At 37.0% G+C, this 25,035-nt stretch overlaps 8 protein-coding genes across 8 annotated transcripts; 6 read left to right on the plus strand and 2 right to left on the minus strand. All coding sequences in view use genetic code 12, as the record gives it.

Annotated features, from left to right (window-relative positions):
- Nucleotides 1-988: 988 nt before the first annotated feature.
- On the plus strand, nucleotides 989-3,331 carry YAK1 (dual specificity protein kinase yak1; the record flags this gene model as incomplete). The annotated part of the gene is made up of 1 exon (XM_001527073.1): nucleotides 989-3,331. One exon carries the CDS (start codon nucleotides 989-991, stop codon nucleotides 3,329-3,331), a length of 2,343 nt encoding a protein of 780 aa, XP_001527123.2.
- A 617-nt stretch (nucleotides 3,332-3,948) lies between these two features.
- RPB4 (RNA polymerase B) lies at nucleotides 3,949-4,629 on the plus strand (the record flags this gene model as incomplete). Its single annotated transcript, XM_001527074.2, has 1 exon — nucleotides 3,949-4,629. The coding sequence occupies one exon, from the start codon at nucleotides 3,949-3,951 to the stop codon at nucleotides 4,627-4,629; it is 681 nt and encodes a 226-aa protein (XP_001527124.2).
- Nucleotides 4,630-5,148: 519 nt separating this feature from the next.
- Nucleotides 5,149-8,226, plus strand: PVL30_001925 (uncharacterized protein; the record flags this gene model as incomplete). The annotated part of the gene is made up of 1 exon (XM_001527075.2): nucleotides 5,149-8,226. One exon carries the CDS (start codon nucleotides 5,149-5,151, stop codon nucleotides 8,224-8,226), a length of 3,078 nt encoding a protein of 1,025 aa, XP_001527125.2.
- A 562-nt stretch (nucleotides 8,227-8,788) lies between these two features.
- On the minus strand, nucleotides 8,789-10,666 carry PVL30_001926 (uncharacterized protein; the record flags this gene model as incomplete). Its single annotated transcript, XM_001527076.1, has 1 exon — nucleotides 8,789-10,666. The coding sequence occupies one exon, from the start codon at nucleotides 10,664-10,666 to the stop codon at nucleotides 8,789-8,791; it is 1,878 nt and encodes a 625-aa protein (XP_001527126.2).
- Nucleotides 10,667-11,510: 844 nt separating this feature from the next.
- ssr2 (SWI/SNF and RSC complex subunit Ssr2) lies at nucleotides 11,511-15,209 on the minus strand (the record flags this gene model as incomplete). The annotated part of the gene is made up of 1 exon (XM_001527077.2): nucleotides 11,511-15,209. The coding sequence occupies one exon, from the start codon at nucleotides 15,207-15,209 to the stop codon at nucleotides 11,511-11,513; it is 3,699 nt and encodes a 1,232-aa protein (XP_001527127.2).
- Nucleotides 15,210-20,681: 5,472 nt separating this feature from the next.
- Nucleotides 20,682-21,239, plus strand: RPL17 (60S ribosomal protein L17; the record flags this gene model as incomplete). The annotated part of the gene is made up of 1 exon (XM_001527078.1): nucleotides 20,682-21,239. One exon carries the CDS (start codon nucleotides 20,682-20,684, stop codon nucleotides 21,237-21,239), a length of 558 nt encoding a protein of 185 aa, XP_001527128.1.
- A 739-nt stretch (nucleotides 21,240-21,978) lies between these two features.
- EBP2 (rRNA-processing protein and EBNA1-binding protein ebp2) lies at nucleotides 21,979-23,262 on the plus strand (the record flags this gene model as incomplete). Its single annotated transcript, XM_001527079.2, has 1 exon — nucleotides 21,979-23,262. The coding sequence occupies one exon, from the start codon at nucleotides 21,979-21,981 to the stop codon at nucleotides 23,260-23,262; it is 1,284 nt and encodes a 427-aa protein (XP_001527129.2).
- Nucleotides 23,263-23,816: 554 nt separating this feature from the next.
- On the plus strand, nucleotides 23,817-24,872 carry ERG20 (Farnesyl pyrophosphate synthetase; the record flags this gene model as incomplete). The annotated part of the gene is made up of 1 exon (XM_001527080.2): nucleotides 23,817-24,872. One exon carries the CDS (start codon nucleotides 23,817-23,819, stop codon nucleotides 24,870-24,872), a length of 1,056 nt encoding a protein of 351 aa, XP_001527130.1.
- Nucleotides 24,873-25,035: the final 163 nt, after the last annotated feature.

The following is a 25,035-nucleotide window of genomic DNA, read 5'->3' on the forward strand; positions in this document are numbered from 1 at the left end:
TATGTGTGTTTTTTTGTGGGTGAGAAACATATTGCATTCGGCTGATCCTTTCCCTCCACTTCCCCTTTTTTTTATTGCACTTTTTTCTCTCTCTTTCTTTCTCCCCCCCTCTCTCCCTCTCTCTCTCTCCCTCTCTCTTTATCTTTCTTCCCTTTTTCCTCCTCCTCCTCCTCCTCCACCACCACCACTACCACACAACCGCACACAAAAAAGTGCTGCCAGTTGTTTCACAATCAACTGAGGAGAAATATTATCAATTAACCACCACCCTCCACCCGTCTTTTATTACATATATACACTGGCCAACACACACACACACACACACACACGTACACATACACAGAGAAGATACTTCTAAACCAACTACTACCTCATTGCTCTTGTGTAAAGAACCACTTTATAGATCAAATCAGTTTTGGTAGGTTTGCAATTAACAACGTAAACACCCACACAAACAAACTAAAATTCTCCTCCCTTCCCAAAAAAAAAAAGATTAATTTCTTTCTTCGTTCTTTCCCTATTTTCAACACAATTTGGTTTTTGTTTAAAACTTTCAAATATTGAGTAAAAGACTCCTTTTAGAACCAAGAGCGAAAATTATACAACAAGAGAAAAGCAAAAGAGCCAATTCAATTGACTCACATCGTATCTAACTCATTACAGCAGGAAAATATCAGCCTTGTGAACTGATAGTTTTTTACTTTAGGTAATAAAAGTCAGAGAAATTCATCAAAAAATAGGAAAAAAAAAATTTTACGCCACATTCTGACTCATTGACAAGATCTTGAAGAAAGAATCTTCCTGTTTTGCTTTGTCCCACACGAACACACTCACAGACACACACACATATATATACTTTTCAACAAACGAACCTTTCAGGTGCAATAAATTCAAGAATACTTAAAAAACTATTTGAGCTTAGTAAAGTTCTTCAAATGAATGGTTATACTAGGAGCAAACACAATAAAACATACTCTTGAATAACTACATGGCTTATAATAACTACAATTTCAGACATAATTCAATTGGTGGCAATTGGCATCTACCGCCGCCAGTTCAACAACAACAGCAGCAGCAACAGCAGTCCAGCACAAATGTGAATAGCTCAACCGCAGAGCAATCATACCTTTCTCCACAAAATGCTACTACTTTCAAATCCAATAATATGCTGGGGTTTAGAAACCCGTGGTTTTCAGTAAACCAATCTGGTTCATTAGCAACATCTCCGTCAACCAACACTTCGTCTAATTTGTCACAATCACCGACAAAGTCTCAACATATCCCTTTACTCCAACAACCACCTCAGTTGGCGAAACGACTATCCTTTACGAATCAATTGGCAACAACATACGAAGATGGTGCAGGACTAGGTCCAGAAGCTGGTCCAGGAACTAATACTGGAGTGGTGACAGGTACCACCAGTCAACCTCCTTTCATACATCCTCCTACGCGCGCAGATAACCCATTCACACAGTATTTTTCGAACCAAGAGGTCACTTTAGGGAATGTCAACGATCGTCGAATGTCTGCCGCAGTAGACGGTACACATTTTAACCCATATGGCCATGGTGCTCAATACGGAAGTAGTGCATACCCAACCCAAATCATGGCCAATAATGACTCATTGAGTTTAGCTCAGGTGTCTAATAGTACTGCAGCAGCAGCAGCAGCAGCAGCAGCAGCAGGAGGTGATATTGGAATTGGCGGAGGCGTTACTAGACATGCCGCCAACTCTAATATTGCTGCACTCAGAAGATCGTCAATGGCTGCTACGCCATCCCATTATCAACACCAGCAACCAATAGTTTCATATGACTCAAAAGGGGTTCCATATTATGTAGCCCCACCTACAGCAACAGGTAGGTCTCCTTCAATCGTTCAATATCAACAATACCAGCAATATCAACAGGCACTTCAGAACCAGAATCCAAACCAAAATTTACAAAAGCTCAGACGTCCTGCACCAAAGGCTAGGAAAATATACTCCAAGCTGGACTTGGCGCCCAAAATTCATAATCAACCGAAATATCGACGCTGTTCAGTCAATTCAATCCACATATCACCGGTCAATGCACTCTCCGTATATTTGACTGAATCTTATAGCATTTGTCAACCGCAGAAATTCCAATACTCCAAAGCAAGCAATCCCAAAAGGGTATTGACAAAACCACTGGAGCCAAAGTTTAACAATGGTTTTGATAACGAAGAGAGTGACTATATCCTATATGTCAATGATATTTTGGGCAGCGAAGAAGGCAGGAAATATATGGTTTTGGACTTGTTGGGCTCAGGAACCTTTGGCCAAGTGGTCAAGTGTCAAAATTTGACTAATCAAACAGTTTGTGCGGTTAAAGTTATCAAATCGAAACCAGCTTATATGAACCAATCATTGACCGAAGTACGTTTATTGGAGTTTTTAAACACAAATAGCGATGGCAAACATTTCATCCGGTTACTTGACACTTTTATGCATAAAGAGCACTTGTGCCTTGTTTTTGAAATATTGGCGTCCAACTTGTATGAATTGATAAAACAAAACCAGTTTCAAGGCTTGAATATGAAATTGGTGAAGCTCTTGACAAAGCAATTGCTAGAAGCTCTTGCTCAGCTCAAGAGCTTCCAAATGATCCATTGCGATTTGAAGCCCGAAAACATTCTACTTTGTCAACCAGATAAACCCAATATCAAAGTCATTGATTTTGGTTCGGCGTGTTTTACAAGACAAACCATATATACATATATCCAATCGCGATTTTACCGTTCACCTGAGGTTATTTTAGGACTACCATACACAGAGTCTATCGATATGTGGTCCTTGGGTTGTATAGTTGGTGAATTTTTCTTGGGGTTGCCTATGTTTCCAGGAACATCGGAGTATAATCAAATTTGGAAAATTGTTGATATGTTGGGTCCACCTCCAAGGCACATGATTGAAGTTGGACGAAATTCGATGAATTTTTTCAACAAAGTACCGCTGACAAACGCGAATGAGAAACCTAGATATGAGATCAAAAACTATGATGAGTACTGTACCTTTATCAATTCTACAAAATCAGACCACCATGGCGGTGGATCTGGCCATTCCCACAAAAAGGAGCAACCGAATAAAAACTATTTCAAACATCGACTTTTAAAAGATATCATTTTAAACTACAAGATGCCCTCTAAGAAGATGACTAACTCAATGATTGAGAAAGAATGTCAAGAAAGAGCGCTACTCGTGGATTTTTTGACAAAAGTCTTGAATCTCAATCCATTGGAAAGACTTACGCCACAGGAGGCATTGAAACATCCGTTCATTCGAGATGTCAGGACAATTGAGTTGATCTGAAGCAACACTTTAAAATCATAAATTTTCTGTTTCTTCTTTTGGTCCTTATCATCATTATTATTTTGATCTGTTTATAGCATTAATTCCGTATTGAATAAAAAATAACAAGCAAACGAAAAGTAAATGCATTTTTGCATAAGTGTATGTTTTCCTTTTCTTTTTCTTAATCTTTTTCCTTTTTTGGATTCAAGATTTCGTTTCTACTTGATTATTGGCAACGGATACACAGTTATTGTAAGAACTGAAGATGTTGTAGGTGTTGCGTTTGTTCTTGTCACCTAAAGTCGTGCATAAAGCTCAAAAATATTTGAAGAATTGTTTTTGAATTGTTTTTGAATCGAGGAAAGAGACATGGAAAATAAAACCAAATTGAACAAAACCAAGACAAGAAACGACGAGACAAGAAAAGAGAAGTCAAATCAAGTCAAGACGTAATCATTACAACGGACGAAAGCGAAAAGTGTCAACCTTTATCTTTTTTCCTTTTTTTTTTTGGGTTACTTTATTGTATATAAATACACAAAAAACGCTTCTAGTCATCTTCATTGGGGGTTGATAGACGCAGACATCTTACGGTCAAATTGGAATATAGACATCTCCTAATTCAATAGTATCAAATGAATGTCAGTACGAGTGCTCTTGGTGTGAGAAGGAGGAAAGTAGCCACACAAAACATTGATGATGAAGAAAATGCCGCCGTTTTGAAACTTGGACCTGAGTTTCAACTACATCAACTCACGAATCAAGGGGAGGACCAGCAGCTAATAGCATTAAACTTATCTGAAGCAAGACTCTTAATCAGAGCTGCATTAAAAGAACGTAAAAAGAACCAAAAGCCAAACAAAAATAAACTTTTGCAGCAACAGCAGCAGCAACAACAACAACAACAACAACAACAGCAGCATCAAGAAAGTCAAAATGATGTTATGAGAGCGCGTGATTCAGACGACGACGATGACGATGATGACGAAATGAATAGCAAAGAGGATGAGATTTCGAATATAGAATTGGCGGGACCCAATTCCAATGAAATTATGCACAAGACTTTAAACTATCTTACAAATTTTGCAAGATTCAAGAATAGACTGAGTTGTGAAACAGTTGAGAAGTTGGTGAATGATTTTAACGATCATTGCACTGAAGTTTTGCATCCCTTTGAAATCGCACAGTTGGGAACATTAGAGTGTGAAGATGCCGAAGAGGCTAAAAGTTTGATCCCAAGCTTGAACAACAAAGTATCGGATGTGCAGTTGCAGAGTTTATTGACCGAGTTGAGGAAATACCAAACATTATCGTAAGTTTTAGCCATCGAAACTAACGGAAGCAAGAATGAAAAAGACGAGGAGTAGTATTCATTACTCAATGTGTAGGCGTAATAGCTGGAAAATGAGCTTGTATTATTTAGAAATGGAAAAGAATTAAAAAAAACAAGAACAAAAAAAAAACAACCAAATATAGAAAGGAAATGGTTTTCACACTAATGGTATAGAATTGAAGAATTCTAAGTAGACTTTTTTTTCTTCTTCTCATAATGTCGACATATTCATTTCTTTATGTTCTATTACAAACAAGTAAATTTACACATCTTTATTCTCATTTGCACGTTAAAAAGTGTATGCCGTTCGGTATCTGAAAGATTTCAAAGAGATGACTTTGTGCATGCTCTATTTGTAACAAAAGTGAAAATCGCGCCGCAAAGCTTATTTAGACTGAAAAAGAGAAAAGAAAAAAATACACAGAGGATCCAATAGCTTGTCAAAATATTTTGCAAACAGGGCTAATCAAAGAATCGACATTATAAAAGGAAGATTAAAAGAATGGATGACGAAGAAATTTATGATGAGTTTGGAAACCTTATAGGAGATGAATTGGATTCAGATGTAGAAAATTCAAGAAGTTCGCAGGAGATACTCGGTGATGAAAAAGAGTACCCAGACGCAAAGACTAATGGTCATCAAGCTACCCAAATAGTGGTAGCGGGAGAAGAAGAACATGAAGAACAAGAAGAACAAGAAGAACAAGAAGAAAAAGAAGAAAATCATGATGACGATTATGATGTAGTAGCAGGACAAGAGGCTAGCTTTCAGAGTCGAGCATTGGTGAAGAGACGCCTATCTATTAACGATGGTGAAATTATATATGTAAATCCTGCTGATGCGACTCTTGATGAACAAGTGATTGATCCGAACATTCAAAAGGAGATGAAAACTACTATTGATGAGAAAGAACTACCACAATTGACGTATTCTAGAGAATTTCTTATAGATACCATAAATAATGTCCCCGAAAGAATTCGGAATGTTGCTGTTGTTGGTAGTCATCAAAGTGGAAAGACCAGATTTATCGACACTTTTATTAAGAATACACATATTTTACCCCAAGATCTTGAGAGTACCAAAAGAGAGGCAAAACCGCTCCGATATTTGGACAACTACAAATTGGAAATTGAGCGAGAAACAACAATCAAAACCTCGGCAATCACTTTGATGCTTCAAGATCAGCGAGATAGATCATTTGCAATTACTTTGGTAGACACTCCGGGACACATTGATTTTCAAGACGAAGTGGTTGCCGGGTTACAACTTTGTGATGGTGCAATCCTCGTTATAGACGCTGTTATTGGATTTACATTTCGAGATAAGAAACTCATTGACGAGATAATGAAACGGGATTTGCCCATTATAATTGTATTAAACAAAATTGACAATTTGATATTAAAATTGCGACTACCACCAAAAGATTCTTACTTGAAGATGTATAATATTCTCGATGACATAAATGCTTACGTCACGGAAAGCCTGAAAAGATTCAACTACTCTCAAGCTATAGAGTTCCTGCCCACTTTGGGAAATGTTATATTTGCTTCAGCAGACTACGATATTTCTTTCAGTTTACAAAGTTTTGTTGCTTTGTATGCACAGACACAGCCGCATATATTAGAAGATGCCAATTTTGCAAATTTCTTATGGGGAGAATACTTTCTAGATCCCGAAACTAACAGAATTGTTACAGATTCTCAACAAGGACAACTTCCGCGAACATTTGTCTCGTTCATTCTAGACATGTTGTACGATATCACATCAAATGTGATCATATCAGAACCTTCAAATAACAGATTACCAAAACTTTTGTGGGATCATTTTAGAGTATCTCTACCTAAGAAGGAGTATAAAAAGCAACTAAAAGACCTTCTTAGAGTTGTGTTTAAAGCAATTTTTAGGAACGATACAGGTTTTGTGGATTCCGTAACGTCCTTTATCCTGTCGCCAAGAAATGTGACGAATAGCTCATTGCACGTCACTGACAATCACAACAACCACAACAATATCAGCAAAAATGGCAGCGGTAGTAGTAGTAGTAACAATATCAACTCGAATGGTAAACCGAGCAGTATTACAGGAATAATACCGAAAGTGGTTGAGTCACCTGATGGAGGAACATTCCTATGTTTAGTGCGGTTAATTGAAGAAGGATTAGTTGAAGGATACCAAATACAAGTCATAAGCGGTGACACAGATCTAAACGAGTTATCTAGAAAGGTTTTAACTGTACAAAGGCTTTATATACCTGGTGGCAGGTATAATGTACCGGTATCTTCTATTGGCCCTGGAAGTGTTGTTCTCGTTGAAGGCATTGATTCTAGCTTTAAGAAAGGAGCATTGATAATGAAAGAAAGTTCTTACACTGCTAACCAACTGATGCAATACATGTTTCCAAATTATAACGTAAACTCCGTTTTGAAACTAGGTATGGAAGCAGTGGATGAACGGCAAACTGCGACTCTTTTAGCAAGTTTGAGAAAAGCAGACAAAGCATATCTTTCACTTGTTGTACGAGTCGAAGAAACGGGAGAAATCACAGTTATTGCCCCAGGTGAGTTTTATATGGATTGTGTTCTTCACGATGTAAGAGAGCTTTTTGCTGATGAGTTCCAGATCAGAGTAAGTGACCCCACTACAATTTTTTCTGAAACATGCACGGAAATGTCATTTACCAGTATTCCCGCCAAAACTTCAAATGATTCATTTTCTATTTCCATCATTGCAGAACCAGTCAACGATCCCGACTTGAGCAATGCGATTGAGTCTGGTGTACTACATGCGAATTTATCGAGAAAGGAAATGGCAACTATTTTAAAGACACAGTTTGGGTGGGATGCGCTAGCTGCAAGGTCTGTATGGGTGTTTGGTCCAAAAGATCTTATCGAACCCGATATATTAATTGATGACTCATTTCAAGGAGAAACGGATAAACAACAGTTGATGAAGTTGAAGGAGTCTATTTGTTCAGGATTCGAGTGGGCTATTGCCGAGGGTCCTTTAATGGCAGAGACCATCCGAAACACTAAATTTAAGATTCTTGAAGCTAAGTTCAAACTGGACGACTTGGCTTCTTATACTCCAGCACAAATTATACCTGTCATTCAGAGAGCTTGCTATACTGGTTTCCTTACAGCACAGCCTAGATTGATGGAGCCTGTTTATCGATTAGATGCAATTTGTTTCTACAAAAACATTAGAGTAGTTGACGAGTTACTCAAAAGTAGAAGGGGGCATATTGAAACACGCGACCCAATCGAAGGGACTGCTCTTCATTACATTGTCGGTTATATACCAGTCGTGGATAGTTTTGGATTTGCGTCAGATGTGAAGTTGTACACATATCGTAACGCAAATACGTGGTTGCTGTTTTCCCATTGGAGTATAGTTCCAGGAGATCCTTTTGATTTGGTCTGCGAGTTACCTCGTCTCAAACCAGCACCCGTGGAGTCATTATCACGGGACTTTTTACTAAAAACAAGACATAGGAAAGGATTGACTGGTGAACCTACTTTACAAAAATACATAGACTCGGAGATTTACGATAAATTAAAAGAGCGTGGATTGGTGGCGTGAATAAGAATTATTGTTTATTTTATACTTTTCTTTATAATTTTTTTTTCTTTTTTTTTTTTTTTTTCAAAAAACAAAGACAGAAAACAAAAATTCGAAGAAAACATGAGATAGAGTATGGTCAAAAGGTTAGTACTAAATATGAATTACGTTTAAGACGAGTTCCATTTCTTATATTGAATTATTGTGGAATACAATAGTACACCTATTGAGAAGTTAGACCTGTAGTTCTGTTACCTATATACTCCTTTTGCTCTTTATTTGTAGTGACCATTCCACGATTTTTCCCACGTATATTTTTAGTTCTCCTCCTCCTCTTCCTCTTCCTCTTCCTCTTCTTCTTTTCTATTTTTTCCTCAAATTATCTAACAACTGCATCCACTTTATACCAAGTAAATGAAAACAAATCCGCGAGCTAGATCATATAATTGCACGGTCTCCCTTATTCTCATGTTTGCTCATTATCGTTTTGCTAAAAGAAGAGTTTGCTTGAAACTTGAAATCTTCGGATATCATAACTTTCCAAACGATATAGCTAAAGCAATCGTTTGGTAAAAAATGGCATCTATTCCAACGTCAACTTCCGTTTCTTCAATGATGGCTCTTCAGAGGATGAAGTAAACATTAAATGTATTTTGTCAAATCCATTTTGATCCTGAGCATTATCAACTAGTCTATTAAATTTGGTGATGAATCGAGGTTGAGATGTTAAACTGAAATCAAGATGACGCGGTATATTCTCTTCTAGATCCGTGAACTTACTTAGCTGATAGTACAAATCAAGAAAACTCTCAAGGGTCACATCTTTGCAGTAAACATTATCTTCGGTGATAGAAATGCCTCCCATTTGCGAAATTGTAAGCACCAACTCCTCCTCTTCATTGAACTCAAACTCTTCGCAGTTTCTAAGTGCACCAAAAAGTTCCTCAATCGTCATGTTCGCTACACTATTATCTGCAAATAAAGATGCCGTTTTCAGTTCAGCGTCTTGTTGAGTATGTGGAAATATGAGTATTTTTTTCTTCTCGTGTGCAATATAAAGTGGAACATGACTGTCTTTATAATCTGTTTGAAGTGTTTCATCCTCATCATTTCGCAAGTGTTCTGCAACTGTTTCTGACTCATTATTATCTGTGATTTCTGTCTCATCCAGAGCTCCATTGGGTTCAATGCTAGATTCTTTTGTATTTTCATTTCCACTTTCATTTTCATTTTCACTTTCATTTTCATTTCTAGTTCCATTTTTATTACTGATGTTGTCGCGGGTCGGGATATCATTCTTTATATTTGAGTCTAAAGCATGCGTTTGATCAGGTGAAGAGTCGTTGTTGTCTTTCAAAATAGATGCTGTTGCCAAAGCGTTGTTGCCCACTTCTTTTGACGCAGCAATTTCTCCGATATTTTCGTTGGCGATATTTAAATCAGGTTCGTATGATTCTGTACAATGAGTGGCGCTTGAATATATTATATTGGTATCACTATTGGTTATAGACCCCTTTGTTTCTGGTTTAGTGGGCTCTGGATCCAGTGAGGTTTCGACTTGTTCCGTTGCAATGTCATCATGATTCTCTTTGTGCTCTTGTTCAGTTTGATTCTCAAAATCCTTGACTTCTGATTGATCAGTTTGGAAAAAATCATTATTGTTATCCTGCACCTCAAAGATTTGATCTTCCACTTGGTGATTTGTTTGTTCATCTTCGGCTTGTTCATCAATTATGTCTTCGACTGGATCTTCAACACGCTCTTCTTCATCTTCGTACTCAAGTTCAGCCTCTTTATTGATATCTTTGTTAGGAATTGCACCATCTACTTGCATGTTGTTGTGGTCATCGTGGTTATCCTGTTTCTTCACTATCGGACTTTCATCTGTGACATTTCGCATGCGAGTTTGAGTTGATGGGTCTAGCACTTGAGGACTCTCTCTGCTTTCCTCTTCTTCTTTCACAGTTGGATCTTCTTCAACTACAATTCCATCGCCATCATAATCGTTGTGGGGAATTTCAATAAAATCATTCAATGGTACGACATTGCCATCCTCTTGCCCTCCACTTACCTCGTCTATGCCTGGCTCCGGTTTTGGCGCATGACTTTGAACAGAGTCTTGCGCCACACTATCAAATGCTCCAGCATCAACAGCAGCAGTCTCAGCCTTTGCATTGGTAACAATCTCAGTTTCTGGTACCTTTTGCTGGACCTGTTCTTCAATGGATGGGTTTTCTGTTTCCAATGTTGGTTCATGGGCATAATGCAAATCAAGTGCATCCAGGACACCTCCGTCATTTAAGTTTTCATCCACACCTTGTTCTTCAATTTCTTCTTGCTGGTTCTCTTCCGCACCTTGTTGTTCGGTAACGTTCTGGGCAACTAGCTTCTCAATAGATCCACTTTGTATTTCAGTCATTTCGTTATTTTGATTCAATATCAGCTGGTGTGTCTCGCTCATCTCGAATGATAATATATGAGTATACAAATCGGATATATCAAGTGCCAAAAAAATGCTTATCAAACAACTTAATCAACTTATTTAGAAGAAGTAAGAATTGAGAATTCAAATACAATATACTTCTGCCAATTATAGTCGTAGTTGCAGTGGTAGGTATTATTTTGTCCTGTTTACAGTTTTTTTTTTTTTTGATTTTTGGCAAGTGATTATTTCTTCAACTAGACTCAAATAGTTAGTAACTTTATGTGATAAACAAGAGGTACTCACAAATGTGTTTGTTCTTCACAGAATGTAAAATGTACAGCTTCTTGTAGCTTGTTTCGGTTGTGGTTTTAACTAGTTAAAAAAAAAAAGGAGGCGAGAAAGTTGATTAATAGGCGTGGTTCATTTAAACTGGGTTTTCTGGCAGCCCACCTGGGAATTTTTCTTTGTAATTTTTTTTTGCGCTTCTGTGTTTTTTTTTTGTCTCTCCCTCTCTCTATCTGTACCACCAATCAATAAAATATGGGGTAGAGTTGAAAATATTCATCTTCCAAATGGCAAAGGGCAAATACAGAAATAGAAAGGAACATCTAGCAGAGAGAAATCACATATATACACATATGTATATACATATATATATATACATACTATAAAGCATATGCCTCCAATTACACCCGAATGAATTGAACTGTTTATTATGAATATTACAATAAGTTTATTCTCTATATTTTTTTATGTCTAAGCCCACTTCAAATGGCCTCAAAATCTGTACAATTTACTTCGTTTTGGTTCATTTTGGTTCCTGCATCTCATTTCTTCTGATCGCCACTTTCAGTTACGGTGCTAGCTAGAAAAAAATATCTCAAGGAACCCAAACCTTAAATGCTTGTGGCGCAGTCATAGATAAGGGCTTAAAGTCATCATCTTGCATATTGCCATTACCATTACTATTCTTATTATTGCTATTCGAACCGGAGGTACCTCCTTGAGAAAGTCCTGATCGCACATCTTCAAACAGTTGCTTTGTAGGCTTATAAAGTAATTCCTTTGCATCTGAAATCAATGACTTAATATCTTCAGGTTTCTTATCACCACTTTCAAGCATGTCGCATGCATCCTCGAGTTTCTTTATTATACCAATGGTGGATTTGGTTAATGCCAAACGATCCATAAAATTCAACTCCTGTTGTTTGGACAAGTTTTGACGTTCACGCTCGTATATCTTCTCCAATTCTTCAATCTTGGACAATTTTGTCTCAACCTTGGCCAACTCATGGTTAATTATGTTTGTACTGATCTTATGCATTTCGCGCTCTTCGTAGCTCGAGAATAAATGACTTCTACCACCAACAATACCAAAAGTTGTAGCAATGGCATCTTTTTCGTCAGTATTTCTCGCGTCATTTACTTCGGGCTTGTTACTTTCCTGTCCTTTGGTCTCCTTTGTCTGTGTGTTTGTTTCATCGGAATCTTTATCTTCTTTCTCTCCATTGACTTCGGAGGAACAAACTGATTCGACCTTAACATCGGATCCAGTGTTCAGTTCTCTCCTTTGTTCATCAGCTTTATTTTTATCATCAGATCCATAAACGGCCTTGATTTTCCTATTGATACATTCATCCATTGCTTTACATGCAGCCTCGCTTGCAGCTTTGGCCACTTCGCTATCTACAATTCGAGTCATAAAAACCAAGTTGGCCAATACTGGGTTGTCCACAGAGTTTATTGGGTAATTAGAAGCAAACTTCAACAACTCTTGTATGGTCTTTGGGTTGCACTCGAGATCATTGAACCGATCCTCCAATGGCATCTTGAGAAATTTAAGAACACATTGTTGTGGAGTCTTGTTTGTACCAACTGCATTGGCAATTTGATACCAATCATCCTTGTATTCTTTGACGGCATTTGTAAGTTTGGAAACTTCATCAGAAGTCCAATCATCGGATAACGCTCTTTCCTTGGTCTTTTGTTTCTTTATCTGATGTGATTGGCCATCAACACCTTGTTCTGATGCACGACGCTTTTCCCTATCATGGATGTCTGTATTAATTTTGATACTGTGGTTGTCTCTGCCTTGGACATTTTTCTTGTCATTTTCCTTATCCTTCTCATTCTCAATGAGACTCCCAGCAGCTTGTACATCGCTATTCTTGGTTTCACTTTTATTCTTATCACCACTTTCACTCTCAAGCAGCAAAATATTTTTCAATTTATTAATGTCGATGCGTTCGGGGGGAACTCGTGATGTGTCAAAAGGAAACAATCCACGTGGTGTATCTAACCTCACGTGATAGTCTCCTGTGTACGGTAATTCAATCAGTTGTCCATTTGGTTGCTTCTCAGCAGCATAACCCGGCTTGAATTGCGGCCGTACTTGGTAGTTGATTAAACCCCATTTGTTGAGGAATCTGTGCACACGCATAAGTGTGCCCACATCACCAACTAAATTACGTCGACAAGATGTCAATGTGAGGAACTCATTGGGGTTGAGCCTGTACGAGTTTATCATAAAGTTCCTATAATTGACATATAATTTAGGGGACTTTGAAGGGTGCATTGTATCAAAAAACTCGGGTAATGACTCTTTCTCGATTTTGTGAATTTTTGTCATATTAAACCAGCCAGAGTATGATGGAACCACTATAAGGTGGGTTTGCTTATATTTTGGTGCCACCTTTGTTGACTGTTCCTCAGTGTCATCGTCAACAATATCTTCCGATTCATTCGCATCCAGTCCATGCGTGCGAGAAGATTCTGATGATTCACTAGCAACATTACCCGAGCCATTCTTTGTCTCAGCACTTCCAGCCGATGGAGAGCCTATGTTGGTGTTGGTGTTGTTGTTGGTGTTTATATTGATCTTGTCATTGTTGTTGTTATTGTTAGCAGTGGCTGTAGGAGTATTAGAAGAAAATGGTTCTTTTTTCACCTCATTATTAGAAGTGGAATTATTAGTTTCTTTAGCAAAGGATGGCACGTCATTTTGTTGTGGCTGTGATTGTGTTTGAGATTCTACCAGCACGAACTCCGAGTTCGTATCGGTGTCTATATGCTGGTTTGCATTTAGGTCTGTGTTTGGGTTCGCGTTAGAGATGTCGTTTGTGAATGAATCTGCAGTTGGAACTTCATTTTTCACTTGGTCTTCCACATTCATCATCTCTGTATCTTCATCCCTCGGTTCTGAATCACTTGGAAGAAAAGAATTTTCTATACTAAAATCTGATTTGCGATTATTATCATCATCATCATCGTCACCATCATCATTGGCACCATCCATGTTATAATCAGCATCAAAAGATGGATCATCAGCTTGAATCTCTTTCAAAACTTTATTCTCGCCAGCCTCTTGGCTTAATTCCTCCTTTTCATATTCTTGCATTCCTTCAGCTCCTGTATAGGACAATTGAGGTTGTTGCGTTTGTTCAGGTTGTTTAGAGAGTTCAGGTTGTTCAGGTTGTTCAGGTTGTTCAGGTTGTTCAGGTTGTTCAGGTTGTTCAGGTTGTTCAGGTTGTTCCAATTGCTTAGCTTGTTCAGGTTGCTTAGCTTGTTCAAGTTGCTTAGCTTGTTCAAGTTGCTTAGCTTGTTCAGGTTGTTCCAATTGCTGAGATGTGTCTATCTTCGTGCCAGTTTCATTCCCTACTTTGTCATTGTCGATAGCCAGTTGCGACCCAATATCATTAGTTCCCAATCCCAATTTGCTGTCTGCATCTTTTACTTCATCCAATTTGGTGTCTGTTTCCATATCAGCATTGTTATTGATTTGCTCCTCGTTTTGTTCCTGTTGGTTCTGAGCTCCACTATTGACAAGTTCCCCTACTGGTTCAGTTGGCGTGACTTCGTTTGTGTCTGCATCTGCATCTGCATTGGTCTTAGTACCAACAACAGGCTCCTCTTTAAGATCAGGATCATCAATCTTTTTGGTCTCTGCAGCGAGATGCAGGTCGCTAAATTCTATATCTTCGGGAACCTGATCATTGGGTATCGATGGTAAGATGTCCTCCACAACTTCATCGGCCTTGCGGTTCTCGTTCGTTGCATAATCTTGATTTATTTTCATGTCAGCCTTCGAGGCATTATCAAAATTTACCTCATTTCCTTCTTGTCCATTTACTGTATATGAGTCAACATTGTTTTCAAAATTGTTGGAGGTGTTTTCCTTTTCTTCTCCAGGTTGAACTAGACTAGCTAGTTCCTTATCTAGATTCCCCGTTTCGTTTAACTTGTCTGAGTTCAAATGTGATAAAGAATCTATTTCAGAATCGGGAGGAAGTTCATTGTTGGCCTCACGTAATTGATCCATTTCCTCTAGTTGTTTTTCATCCACGTTTCCTGAAGGAACTCCCACATCTGTCCTAAACAGGTCTTGATTCTCGCTGGCGGCAGTGTTATTGATATCACTGTTTACGCTGTTGTTGTTGTTGTTGTTGTTGTTGTTGTTGTTGTTGTTGTTGTTTTCACCTGCTATCGTCTGTGGAGGAACATCACTTGCTTCCTTTCCGATACCTTCATCATTGATAACTTCAGCTTGTCTAATTTTCTCTTCTGTAGAAGGGGAACTCATGATTTGTAATGCGTTTTGTTTCGTGTCGTTATTGCTGTTGTTTCGTGTCGTTGTTGTCGCTATTATTGCTCTTGTTTTGTGTTTATGTTGCTATTACAACAACTGCCTTCAGTATTACAGATTCAATTACGGTGACGAACTTTGATTGATAATCAATTTCAATACTGTATCTTCCTCAATCGTATTGTACTCAAGTATATAAACTCAAACAAAAAAGAAAAAAGAAAAAAGGAAAACTGCACAAAGATAACCCTAGTTAGTGCAGCCAGAGTTGTCAATTTTTTATCACTCTCCAAGCGTGTTCTAATAAGCCTTTGAAAACTGGTTGAACTTTGATGAATAAAAATTATAATAATAATAATAATAATAATAATATTAATAGCAATATGTTAGCGTTGTGCTTTTGTTGTTGTTGTTGTTTGTTTTTTTTTTTTCTATTTCCTTTTCCTTTTTCCTTTTTCCTGTTGTCGTTCTCCTCTCCAAAGAACAAATTCCAAAGAAAATGCGGATGTTCGCAATTTTGGTACACGCACACACGACATTTTGTATATATTTTTTTTTATTTTTTTTTTTATATATTTTTTAATTTTGAGGGTGAGTGTTTTATTAGTAGTTAGTAGTATGGGAATAAATTGCGGGCTATAGTAGAAAAACAATCAGTTCCTTAAAAATCAAAGCTAAGGGGAAAACTAAGGGAGGATGGTAAATGAACTAGCAGCAACAGTAATGAAATCACTTTTTTGCTATTGTTAGTAATAAATAATGCATAAAGAATAAAAGAAAACGAAAACGAAAACGAAAACGAAAACGAAAAGCACTTTGTTATTGCGTGTGGTGCTTAGTTAGCTGCCTAGTTGTTGTAGTTGATTCTTTCCACCACATATGTTTGTTCATATATAGTTCTATCCCCTCCAGCTAAAAAAATTGAAGTAAAGTTTTGCAACCAGCAAACAAAATCAACTGGCCAGATTGTGCGCGCGTGCGGGTGCGGGTGCTGGTGCGCGGGTGTGTGTGTATGCACGCGCTCCATTTATGAGACCACACACACACACACACACAATTGATGAGGATACTTGTCAACGTTGAAACCCGTAATCACCAGTACATCGCACCGGAATATTAATCAATCATGATTGTATGAATCTTGGGAAACTGAAACCAAAAATCAAAAATCATAAATAGAAAATAAATTTGAAGAAAGGAAAAAAGAAAGTTTTCCTTTTTAACGGTATAAACTGTTGGTTTTCAATCTTTTGAGCTGTAGGGTGAATTTTTTTTTCTCTTTTGTATATTCATATGCTTCGAAATTCATTTTACTTGATTCAATTTAGGCAGCCAAAATACCCAACTAACCAATTCGAAATTCATGACTGTTTTTTTTTCCTTGGAAATAAATTAAAACCTAGCAAAACAAATATACTATTAAACAATGGAGTCAACAGGAGGTTAAAGTGAGTTCCTTGGCCTCCCCTGGCCTCCCCTGGCCTCCCCTGGCCTCCCCTGGCCTCCCTTTGCCTCCCTTTGCCTCACTTCCCTTTCCTTTCCTTTCCTTTTGCTCAATTCCTTGAAATAGTTGGTCGTGTCAACTTAGTATTAAAGGCATGACATTGGCGATAGCTAAATGTGCTTCCGTCAAATTGCAGTATGTTTCCGATTCTATTTTGCTTTGATGATATTTCCTTCTCCACTATATCCTCCTCCTTCCTGCTTTCCCCAGAGTCGACGAATACCTAAAAAAAAACAAACTACTCTCAAAATAAACATGTATGGAATTTTACCAATTAAAAGATCCATGGATACTGACGCCACTAATTTTTTTTTTTAAAAAAAAAAAAAATAGAACTTGTTCCGCTACTAGTAAATTGCCAATTATATGTGAAAATAGTTGATGTTTGTCACGACAAACACTCAAGCAAAGGGTTATTTCTATGAGTGGGACCTCATGATAGAAGGTAGTGGGTGCAATTCAATTTTCTGTTTATCTGCTGCTACTAAAGAGACTAGTAGCTGATTGTTGATGTACTTTTCAAAATAAATGGAAATCAGATGGTGAAAAAAAAAAAGAAGGATAATAAAAAAAAATGAAATACAAATGAAAAACTAAAAAGAAGCACTAGAGGAAAAGGGGAAAAAAAACTCGTGTGGTTGAATGTATATTTATATTTACAGAGAGTATTGATTATTTCATTGATTTAAAGGAATACTCTTTCCACTTGTCACCCACATCATACATTGGGATTAATTGGATGTAAGAGTTTTCTTAGGGATGGGAAAGTACCCACAAAACAAAAATAAAAAATAAAAAATAAAAATAAAAAATAAAAATAAAAATAAAAAACAACAACGACGGAATCAAAAGAGCGTCATTTTGGAACACAAATCTTTTGCACATATCACACAAAGCAGCAAGTACTAAATTACTAAAAGTATATATATGAAGAAAAGAAAGTATTCAAAGACAGAATCAGAGACAATAACTAAAACAAGAACTATGATAAGTCAAAGACCGACGTAGTGACTGAGAGGTACGACACAAGGCAATGAAAGGAGATAAAGTATAAACTGTATGAGCAATTGTCAACTGGGAAATCAAAGAAAATAGAAAGAAAAAGAGGAAAAACACAATTTCTTCATTTCTATTATTCATTATTTGGAGATTATGGAAAGTACATGAATTCACACGAAGAAATATTACCTGGTGAAATCACTGTTTAAAAACTCGTTGTGCTGATCACCAATTTTTCTTTGTTTGGAGGTGAATCGACTAGTGGTGAAAGAAAAGAGAAAGCATCACAGTTTAGAACAAATAAATACTTGTCTATCTAATGTTTATTTCTAATTGACCAATTAATGGGGAGGGATTTTTTTTGTTCGTTTTTTTTTTGTTTTTAGTTTTTTCTTTCTTCATCATCTTTATTCTTTTCACTTGCTTCAATATCTTTAACCATCTATTCCATTATGTGTGTTGTGTACTATATATTATATTCAGTGTATACACACAAGTACATGTATATGTACATATACATATACGCACTTCTTTTGAGCCATTCATTGTCATCTACTATGATCCATTTCTTTACACTGGCTACTATCCTTACATCTACAACAACAATTTAGCATTAATTGCACTTTGCTCAGAATCTTGAATTAATTTTTTTTTTATAAAAAAAAGTACGGGAGTTATGGCAAGAGTTGTCGCAAGTGCAGAAGACATGGAAAGGATATTATGATATTTTATTGAAGGAACGGGGGGGGGGGGGGGGGGGGGGGGGGGGGGGGGGGGGGGGGGGGGGGGGGGGTGGGGGGGGGGGGGGGGGGGGGGAAGGGAAGGGTTTCTACGGTATCAATCAATACTGACGACAACACCTTTCCACTGGTTTGACTCCATCCACAAACTATCAAAAAAAAAAAAGAAAAATTAAAAAATTTTTGTGTTTTGCTAGTCTTTTTCAATCTTTATAATTCTTTCAGCATATGATATAAACACGCGCGCAACAGAAGTGGCACAAGAACTACCCCGAGATATGCGGAACCTCAAAACCGTTATATATATATATATATTTGATTTTGTTCTTTTCCTTTATTATGCTTCATTTCGTTGTATTTGCTATTATCCCCTCCTCTCCCTCTCCCCCTTCTTAAACAAAGCCCACTGTATAGCTCACGACGACAACAACAACAACAACAACAACAACAACAACGACGACAACCATAATGGTATCTTACTATTAGTTGTTGTTTTGTTTTCTTCTTTAATTTTTTTTGGTTCCCCTATACCATGGCTTACTAGTAGTAAACTTATAAACATGGTTACCATCTTATTTAGTTATTTGCCCTTCCCCCCCTCCCAAAAAAAAAAAAAAAACCTCACAGCACGTAAAGACGATACAAGTAATTGGCTAGATGTGGTGTGCAGAAAGGTAACCTGAACTATAAAACAAACTTATGTTAAATTGTACATCAAATTGCACAAGAATGGTGCAAGAGGCATAAATGTCGCTGGCATTATTGAAATTACAATAACACCAAGGTGTATGTGTCTATCTTTTGAAAAATTCACTCCTTTACTAAAAATATTTTTTTTTTCTAAAACCCCTAAGCTTCCTCCATCACCCCCTTGTCTAAACCCCCCCCTCCATAAAATAAAGAACCAAGATGTAACCCATTATTTCCTTTTTCCTTTTTGCTTTTTTTCCCCTTCTCCCTATCTCTTTTTTCGTTTTTTCCCTGTAACTACATTTTTCATTTTGTTTGTTTTTGATTTTATTACCAAAAGGCTGATTATTGTAGTTCTACAAACGTTGTTAATCGTTTCAACTTTCAAATCGCAGTAGTTTACCCATGTAACATGATGCTCCCTTAATATCTAGCAAAATATCCAAAAAAAAAAAAAAAAAGAGAGAGAAAGAAAGAAAGATTGAATATTAAAGGGGAGTTTATGTGTTTACTCAATGTCACTAGGCCATTTCAGTTAAACCTTATCAGTCTTTGCAGTTAAAAAAAAAAAAAAAAAGAAAAAGAAATATAAAATATATATTGTGTGTTAATGCATTCAACACCCCGACGAATACTAGTTAAATCAAAATCTACGTTATGTTTAAAGAGGAGAAGTAGGAAAAGCTGCAAAAGCTGGAGGAGGTCGTAATGGTGCAAGAGAAACCACGTTAGAGAGTACTTGAACTTGAACTTGTAAACATCTCTACAAAAAGATCTCAGTTAGTGCAACCTCTGACTATTAGCATTGCTGAATCGAGAACTAATTGTACTATATATATATATGTGGATATATGTGTAGATATATATAGATATATGTGTAGATATATATAGATATATGTGTAGATATATATATAGATATATATATACATATTCATAAGTTTACAAGTTCCTATATTCATATGTGTATATACATATTTAGGCATGTAAAGGCTAATGCACAGCACTTGCCTTCATCAGAACCAACAATTGATTAATCAAGCCAACTGTTCTAGTGATAAATTTATTAAAAGAAGAAGATTTAGGTGGTAATAGTTGATCTTAGATTTTTTTTAGCGACTGTGACCATGTAATTTATTGCAGTTTAAAGAGTCACGTGTGTATGGTGTGTATTAGGGTTGTTAAAATATAATAAAACTGTTTGAGGTAGCACAAACTTGTTTATGTCGCGACAACTCAAATACACCATAGTAAACCAATGAAAATTTACAAGTTTTGCGACATTTCTTTCTCTCATCGCACTTCTACGCAGAAAGTACACATACACCAACACACAAACTGTCTCTTTTTGTGCGCATGATTCTTAGTGTGTGTGTGCGCTTCACTTCCTCTCTCTCTCCCTCTCACTCTCACTAGTAGAGCTACCCGCGAAAAAAAAAAAGTTCACCACCATAACCTAGTAATAAAAAATTTCATACAGTTTACACCTCTAGCTTACCCTCATCTACCATCCGTTTTTAACACACATCAATATCAACAATGGTTCGTTACGCTGCCAAAGCATCCAACCCAGCTAAGTCAGCTTCGGCTCGTGGATCATACTTGAGAGTTTCATTCAAGAACACCAGAGAAACCGTACAAGCCATCAATGGTTGGAAATTGACCAAGGCTCAAAAATACTTGGACCAAGTCTTGGACCACGAAAGAGCAATCCCATTCAGAAGATTCAACCACTCTATTGGAAGAACCGCTCAAGGTAAAGAGTTTGGTGTTACAAAGGCTAGATGGCCAGCTAAGTCCGTCAACTTTGTTAAGGACCTTTTGAGAAACGCTCAATCCAACGCTGAAGCCAAGGGTTTGGACGTTGAGAAATTGACCATCTCACACATTCAAGTTAACCAAGCACCAAAGCAAAGAAGAAGAACATACAGAGCTCACGGTAGAATCAACGCTTACCAATCAAGTCCATCCCACATTGAGTTGACCTTGACTGAAGAAGATGAAGTTGTTGAAAAGGCCACCGACAAGAAGGTTGGTAGATTGAACGCTAGACAGCGTGGAAGATTAGCTTCCCAAAAGCGTTTGACCGCTGCTTAAATTTTATGATAAGAAGTAGGGAAAATTAGAGTTTTTGAGGTTCAAGTTGTCTTCAAAGTTTGTACGTTTTAATATAAGTTCAAAATTTGGAATTCGAATGGTTACATTCTGAAGGAGTGTACTTGTAGAGAAATGAGGAGCTATGTGAAAGGAAATGTTTGACATTGAAGCAGTTTTGTTTCCTATATTTTTTTTTTCTTTATTTTTGGATTATCAAGCCTATCCTACTTGAGTAAAGGCGAAGTATCAGTGCCTTTTAAATTTTAGTTTCCTTTTAATTACCTCTATCAAACTTTGTTTATCTTTATTTAATGTACAGCTTGATACAACATAGATAAAGAGGAATTCAACGCTATAAAGTGAATGTAGAGATATATATATATAGATGAAACTCATCTGTGTATATAAATCCTTGGTGTTTATCAATTTCTGATAAATTGTCACTTGTGTCGTCTCTAACAATAATAGATGAAGAAGGTAAGCTATTCAGACACAGAATATAACTGAAAAAAAAAAAGCAAGATACATAGCAAAGCGACCGGTAGCGCCGAAAGTTCAGCGAGAAGCAAAATCCGAAAACATCTACTCTCATCGCATCATCTCGCAAAATATATAGGAGACTTTATGCTATAAGGAAAGGGGAGAAGGTGTTTATCAAACTTTGTCTAATAACCAGTAATACAAAGAACAAATATATATATATATATATATATATTATATATATACATAGATATAAGCAATGGCCAAGGGAACATTAAAGCAGCAGTTGAAGAGTCATCAGTCAAAGGCTAAATCAGAAACTGATCTAAAGACCACAACATCTTCTAAGAAACAAAAGTCTTCGTCATCTGTATCTCCCACCTCAGTTAAATCTGCAGAGAAGTCCAAAAAGACGCCCGTGGTTGTGCCAACAATAACTAAACCCATATTGAAGTCAACCGAAGTTGATGATGTTAGCAAGGAGGAAGAATATGCTAGTAATGCATTGTCAAAGAAAGAACAGAGAAAGTTAAAAAAGTTGCAAGCACTTGCAGATAAGAACCAAGAAGAGGAGGTAGATGAAGAAGATGAAGAGGATGGTGAGGATGATGAGGAGGATTTGGATCTTGCTAAACTTGCAGAAAGTGAAAGTGAAAGTGATCTCGATGATGATGAGGATGAGGAGGACGACGACGACGACGAAGATGATGAGGAGGAGGAAGAGGAAATTGAAAATGAAGAGGAAGACGAAGAGGATGTACCATTATCCGAAGTTGAATATGACTCTGATGCTGATATTATACCACATACCAAGCTCACAATAAACAACATGGCCGCTCTTAGAGAGTCGCTAGCCCGTATTCAATTACCGTGGTCTAAACATTCTTTCATAGAACACCAATCAGTCCTTAGTGCTGAGCCTGCCGAGACAAAGATCAAGGACATTTATGATGATACTGAAAGAGAACTTGCATTCTATAAGCAAGCATTGGACGCGGCAAAACAAGCCAGAGCTACATTGCTTAAATTGAAAGTACCCTTTTCACGTCCTGTTGATTATTTTGCTGAGATGGTGAAGAGCGATGAACATATGGATAAATTGAAGACCAAGTTACTCCGCGAGGCTGCAGACAGAAAAGCTTCAGAGGAAAGTAAGAAACAGAGACAATTAAAGAAGTTTGGTAAACAAGTTCAACATGAAACGTTACAAAAGAGAGCAAAGGAAAAGAAAGAAACTTTGGAAAAAATCAAGAGCTTAAAGAAAAAGAGAGGCGCTAATGAAATAAGCAATGACGATGATTTCCAAATTGCATTGGAAGAAGCAACAAAGGATGAATATTCCCGTAGCGGTGGAAACGACAACAAGAGACTGAAACCCAACGGTAAGCGTTTAGCAAAGGATGCCAAGTATGGACGTGGTGGTAAAAAAAGCGGAAGCAGAAAGAATGATGCAGCTTCTTCGGCCGATATTAGTGGATTTTCCAGCAAGAAAATGAAGGGCAAATCATCGAGACCAGGCAAGAGCAAGCGCTCAAGAAGGTAAATAATAAAACAAAAAACAAAAAAGAAAAATTTTTGTCATTCTTGTTTTGAGTATGTTGTGGGTGAAGTTTAAATAAGTGATTAGAATTGCAATAAATGAAGTGGTTTATTGATGTCAATATGCACATATACTCGTACTTATAGATAGACCAATGCCAAAAAAAAAAAAAAAAAAAAATGAAAAGTTGTCAAGCTGGTTTACTACTTGGCTGCGAAGAAGGTGTTGAGTCCCTTGGGGGAAAAACGAAGTGAAAAATAAAATAAAAAATAAATAAAATAAATATAACAAAGTGCTTCTCCGATTTCAATTTCAAGTAAATAGATTTTTTTTTGTACGAGCCGCGTCGTTTAAAAAAAAAAAAATTAAAAATCAGAAAAAAAAAATAGAAAAATAAACTGATTAGCTAAACTAAATCCAGACAAATTTCTCAACTTTCGATATATACATTGAACATAACTCAGCATACGAGATCATATCTTGATAATCACTTTATATCCAGTTGTATCGTTCGCTGTCTTGCATTATACATTTTTATTTCTTTTTTCTAATTTACAATGTCAAGTAAAGAAGCTGCTCGTGAGAGGTTTGTCAATGTCTTTCAAGACATTGTTGAAGAGTTGACCGAGATTCTTAAATCATACAAAATGCCACAAGAAGCCATTGATTGGTTTAACAAGAGTTTACAGTATAACACACCGGGTGGGAAATTGAACCGTGGATTATCTGTTGTTGATACATATGCCATTTTGAATAATACCTCGGCAGATAAGTTGGACGATGCACAATATAAAAAGGCTGCCATCTTGGGGTGGGCAATTGAATTGTTGCAAGCGTATTTTTTGGTTGCTGATGACATGATGGACCAATCGAAAACAAGAAGGGGTCAACCATGTTGGTATTTGGCTGAAGGTGTTGGCAATATTGCAATCAATGACTCGTTTATGTTGGAAGGTGCAATCTATGAAATTTTGAGAAAGCATTTCCGTCAGGACTCGTACTATGTTGATTTGTTAGACTTGTTCCACGAAGTTACTTTCCAAACCGAATTGGGTCAATTATTAGACTTGGTGACTGCTGACGAGGAACATGTTGACTTGAGCAAGTTCTCGTTGGCGAAGCACTCCTTTATCGTCATTTTCAAGACAGCATACTATTCCTTCTATTTACCTGTTGCCTTGGCAATGTATATGAGCGGAATCAGCGATGCCAAAGATTTGCAACAAGTCAAAGACATTTTAATTCCCCTTGGTGAATACTTTCAAATCCAAGATGACTTTTTAGACTGCTTTGGTACCCCCGAGCAAATTGGGAAAATCGGTACTGATATTAAGGACAACAAATGTTCATGGGTTGTGAACCAAGCTTTATTGAATGCTTCACCAGAACAAAGGAAGGTTTTGGATGAGAACTACGGAAGAAAAGATGATGAAAAGGAACAAGTATGTAAACAATTGTTTAAGGATATGGGAATCGAGAAAATATATGCTGATTATGAAGAAGAAGTGGTGAAGAAATTGAGAACTCAAATCGATCAAATTGATGAGTCAAGAGGATTGAAAAAGGATGTTTTGACCTCATTTTTGAACAAGGTTTACAAAAGATCAAAGTAAATAGGAATAGTTGAACTTCAAGTATTTGATGTATCAAAACTAGTGTAATTGTTGTTGTTGTTGTTGTTGTTGTTGTTGTTGTTTTTCCCCTTTTTGCTTATTGTAAAAAGAAAAGGAAACAGAAACAGAAGAAGAAGAGGAGGAGAAAAAAAAATAAAGAGGA

The sequence above is a fragment of the Lodderomyces elongisporus genome, chromosome 2, assembly GCF_030384665.1.
Source record: "Lodderomyces elongisporus chromosome 2, complete sequence".
Lineage (NCBI taxonomy): Eukaryota > Fungi > Ascomycota > Pichiomycetes > Serinales > Debaryomycetaceae > Lodderomyces > Lodderomyces elongisporus.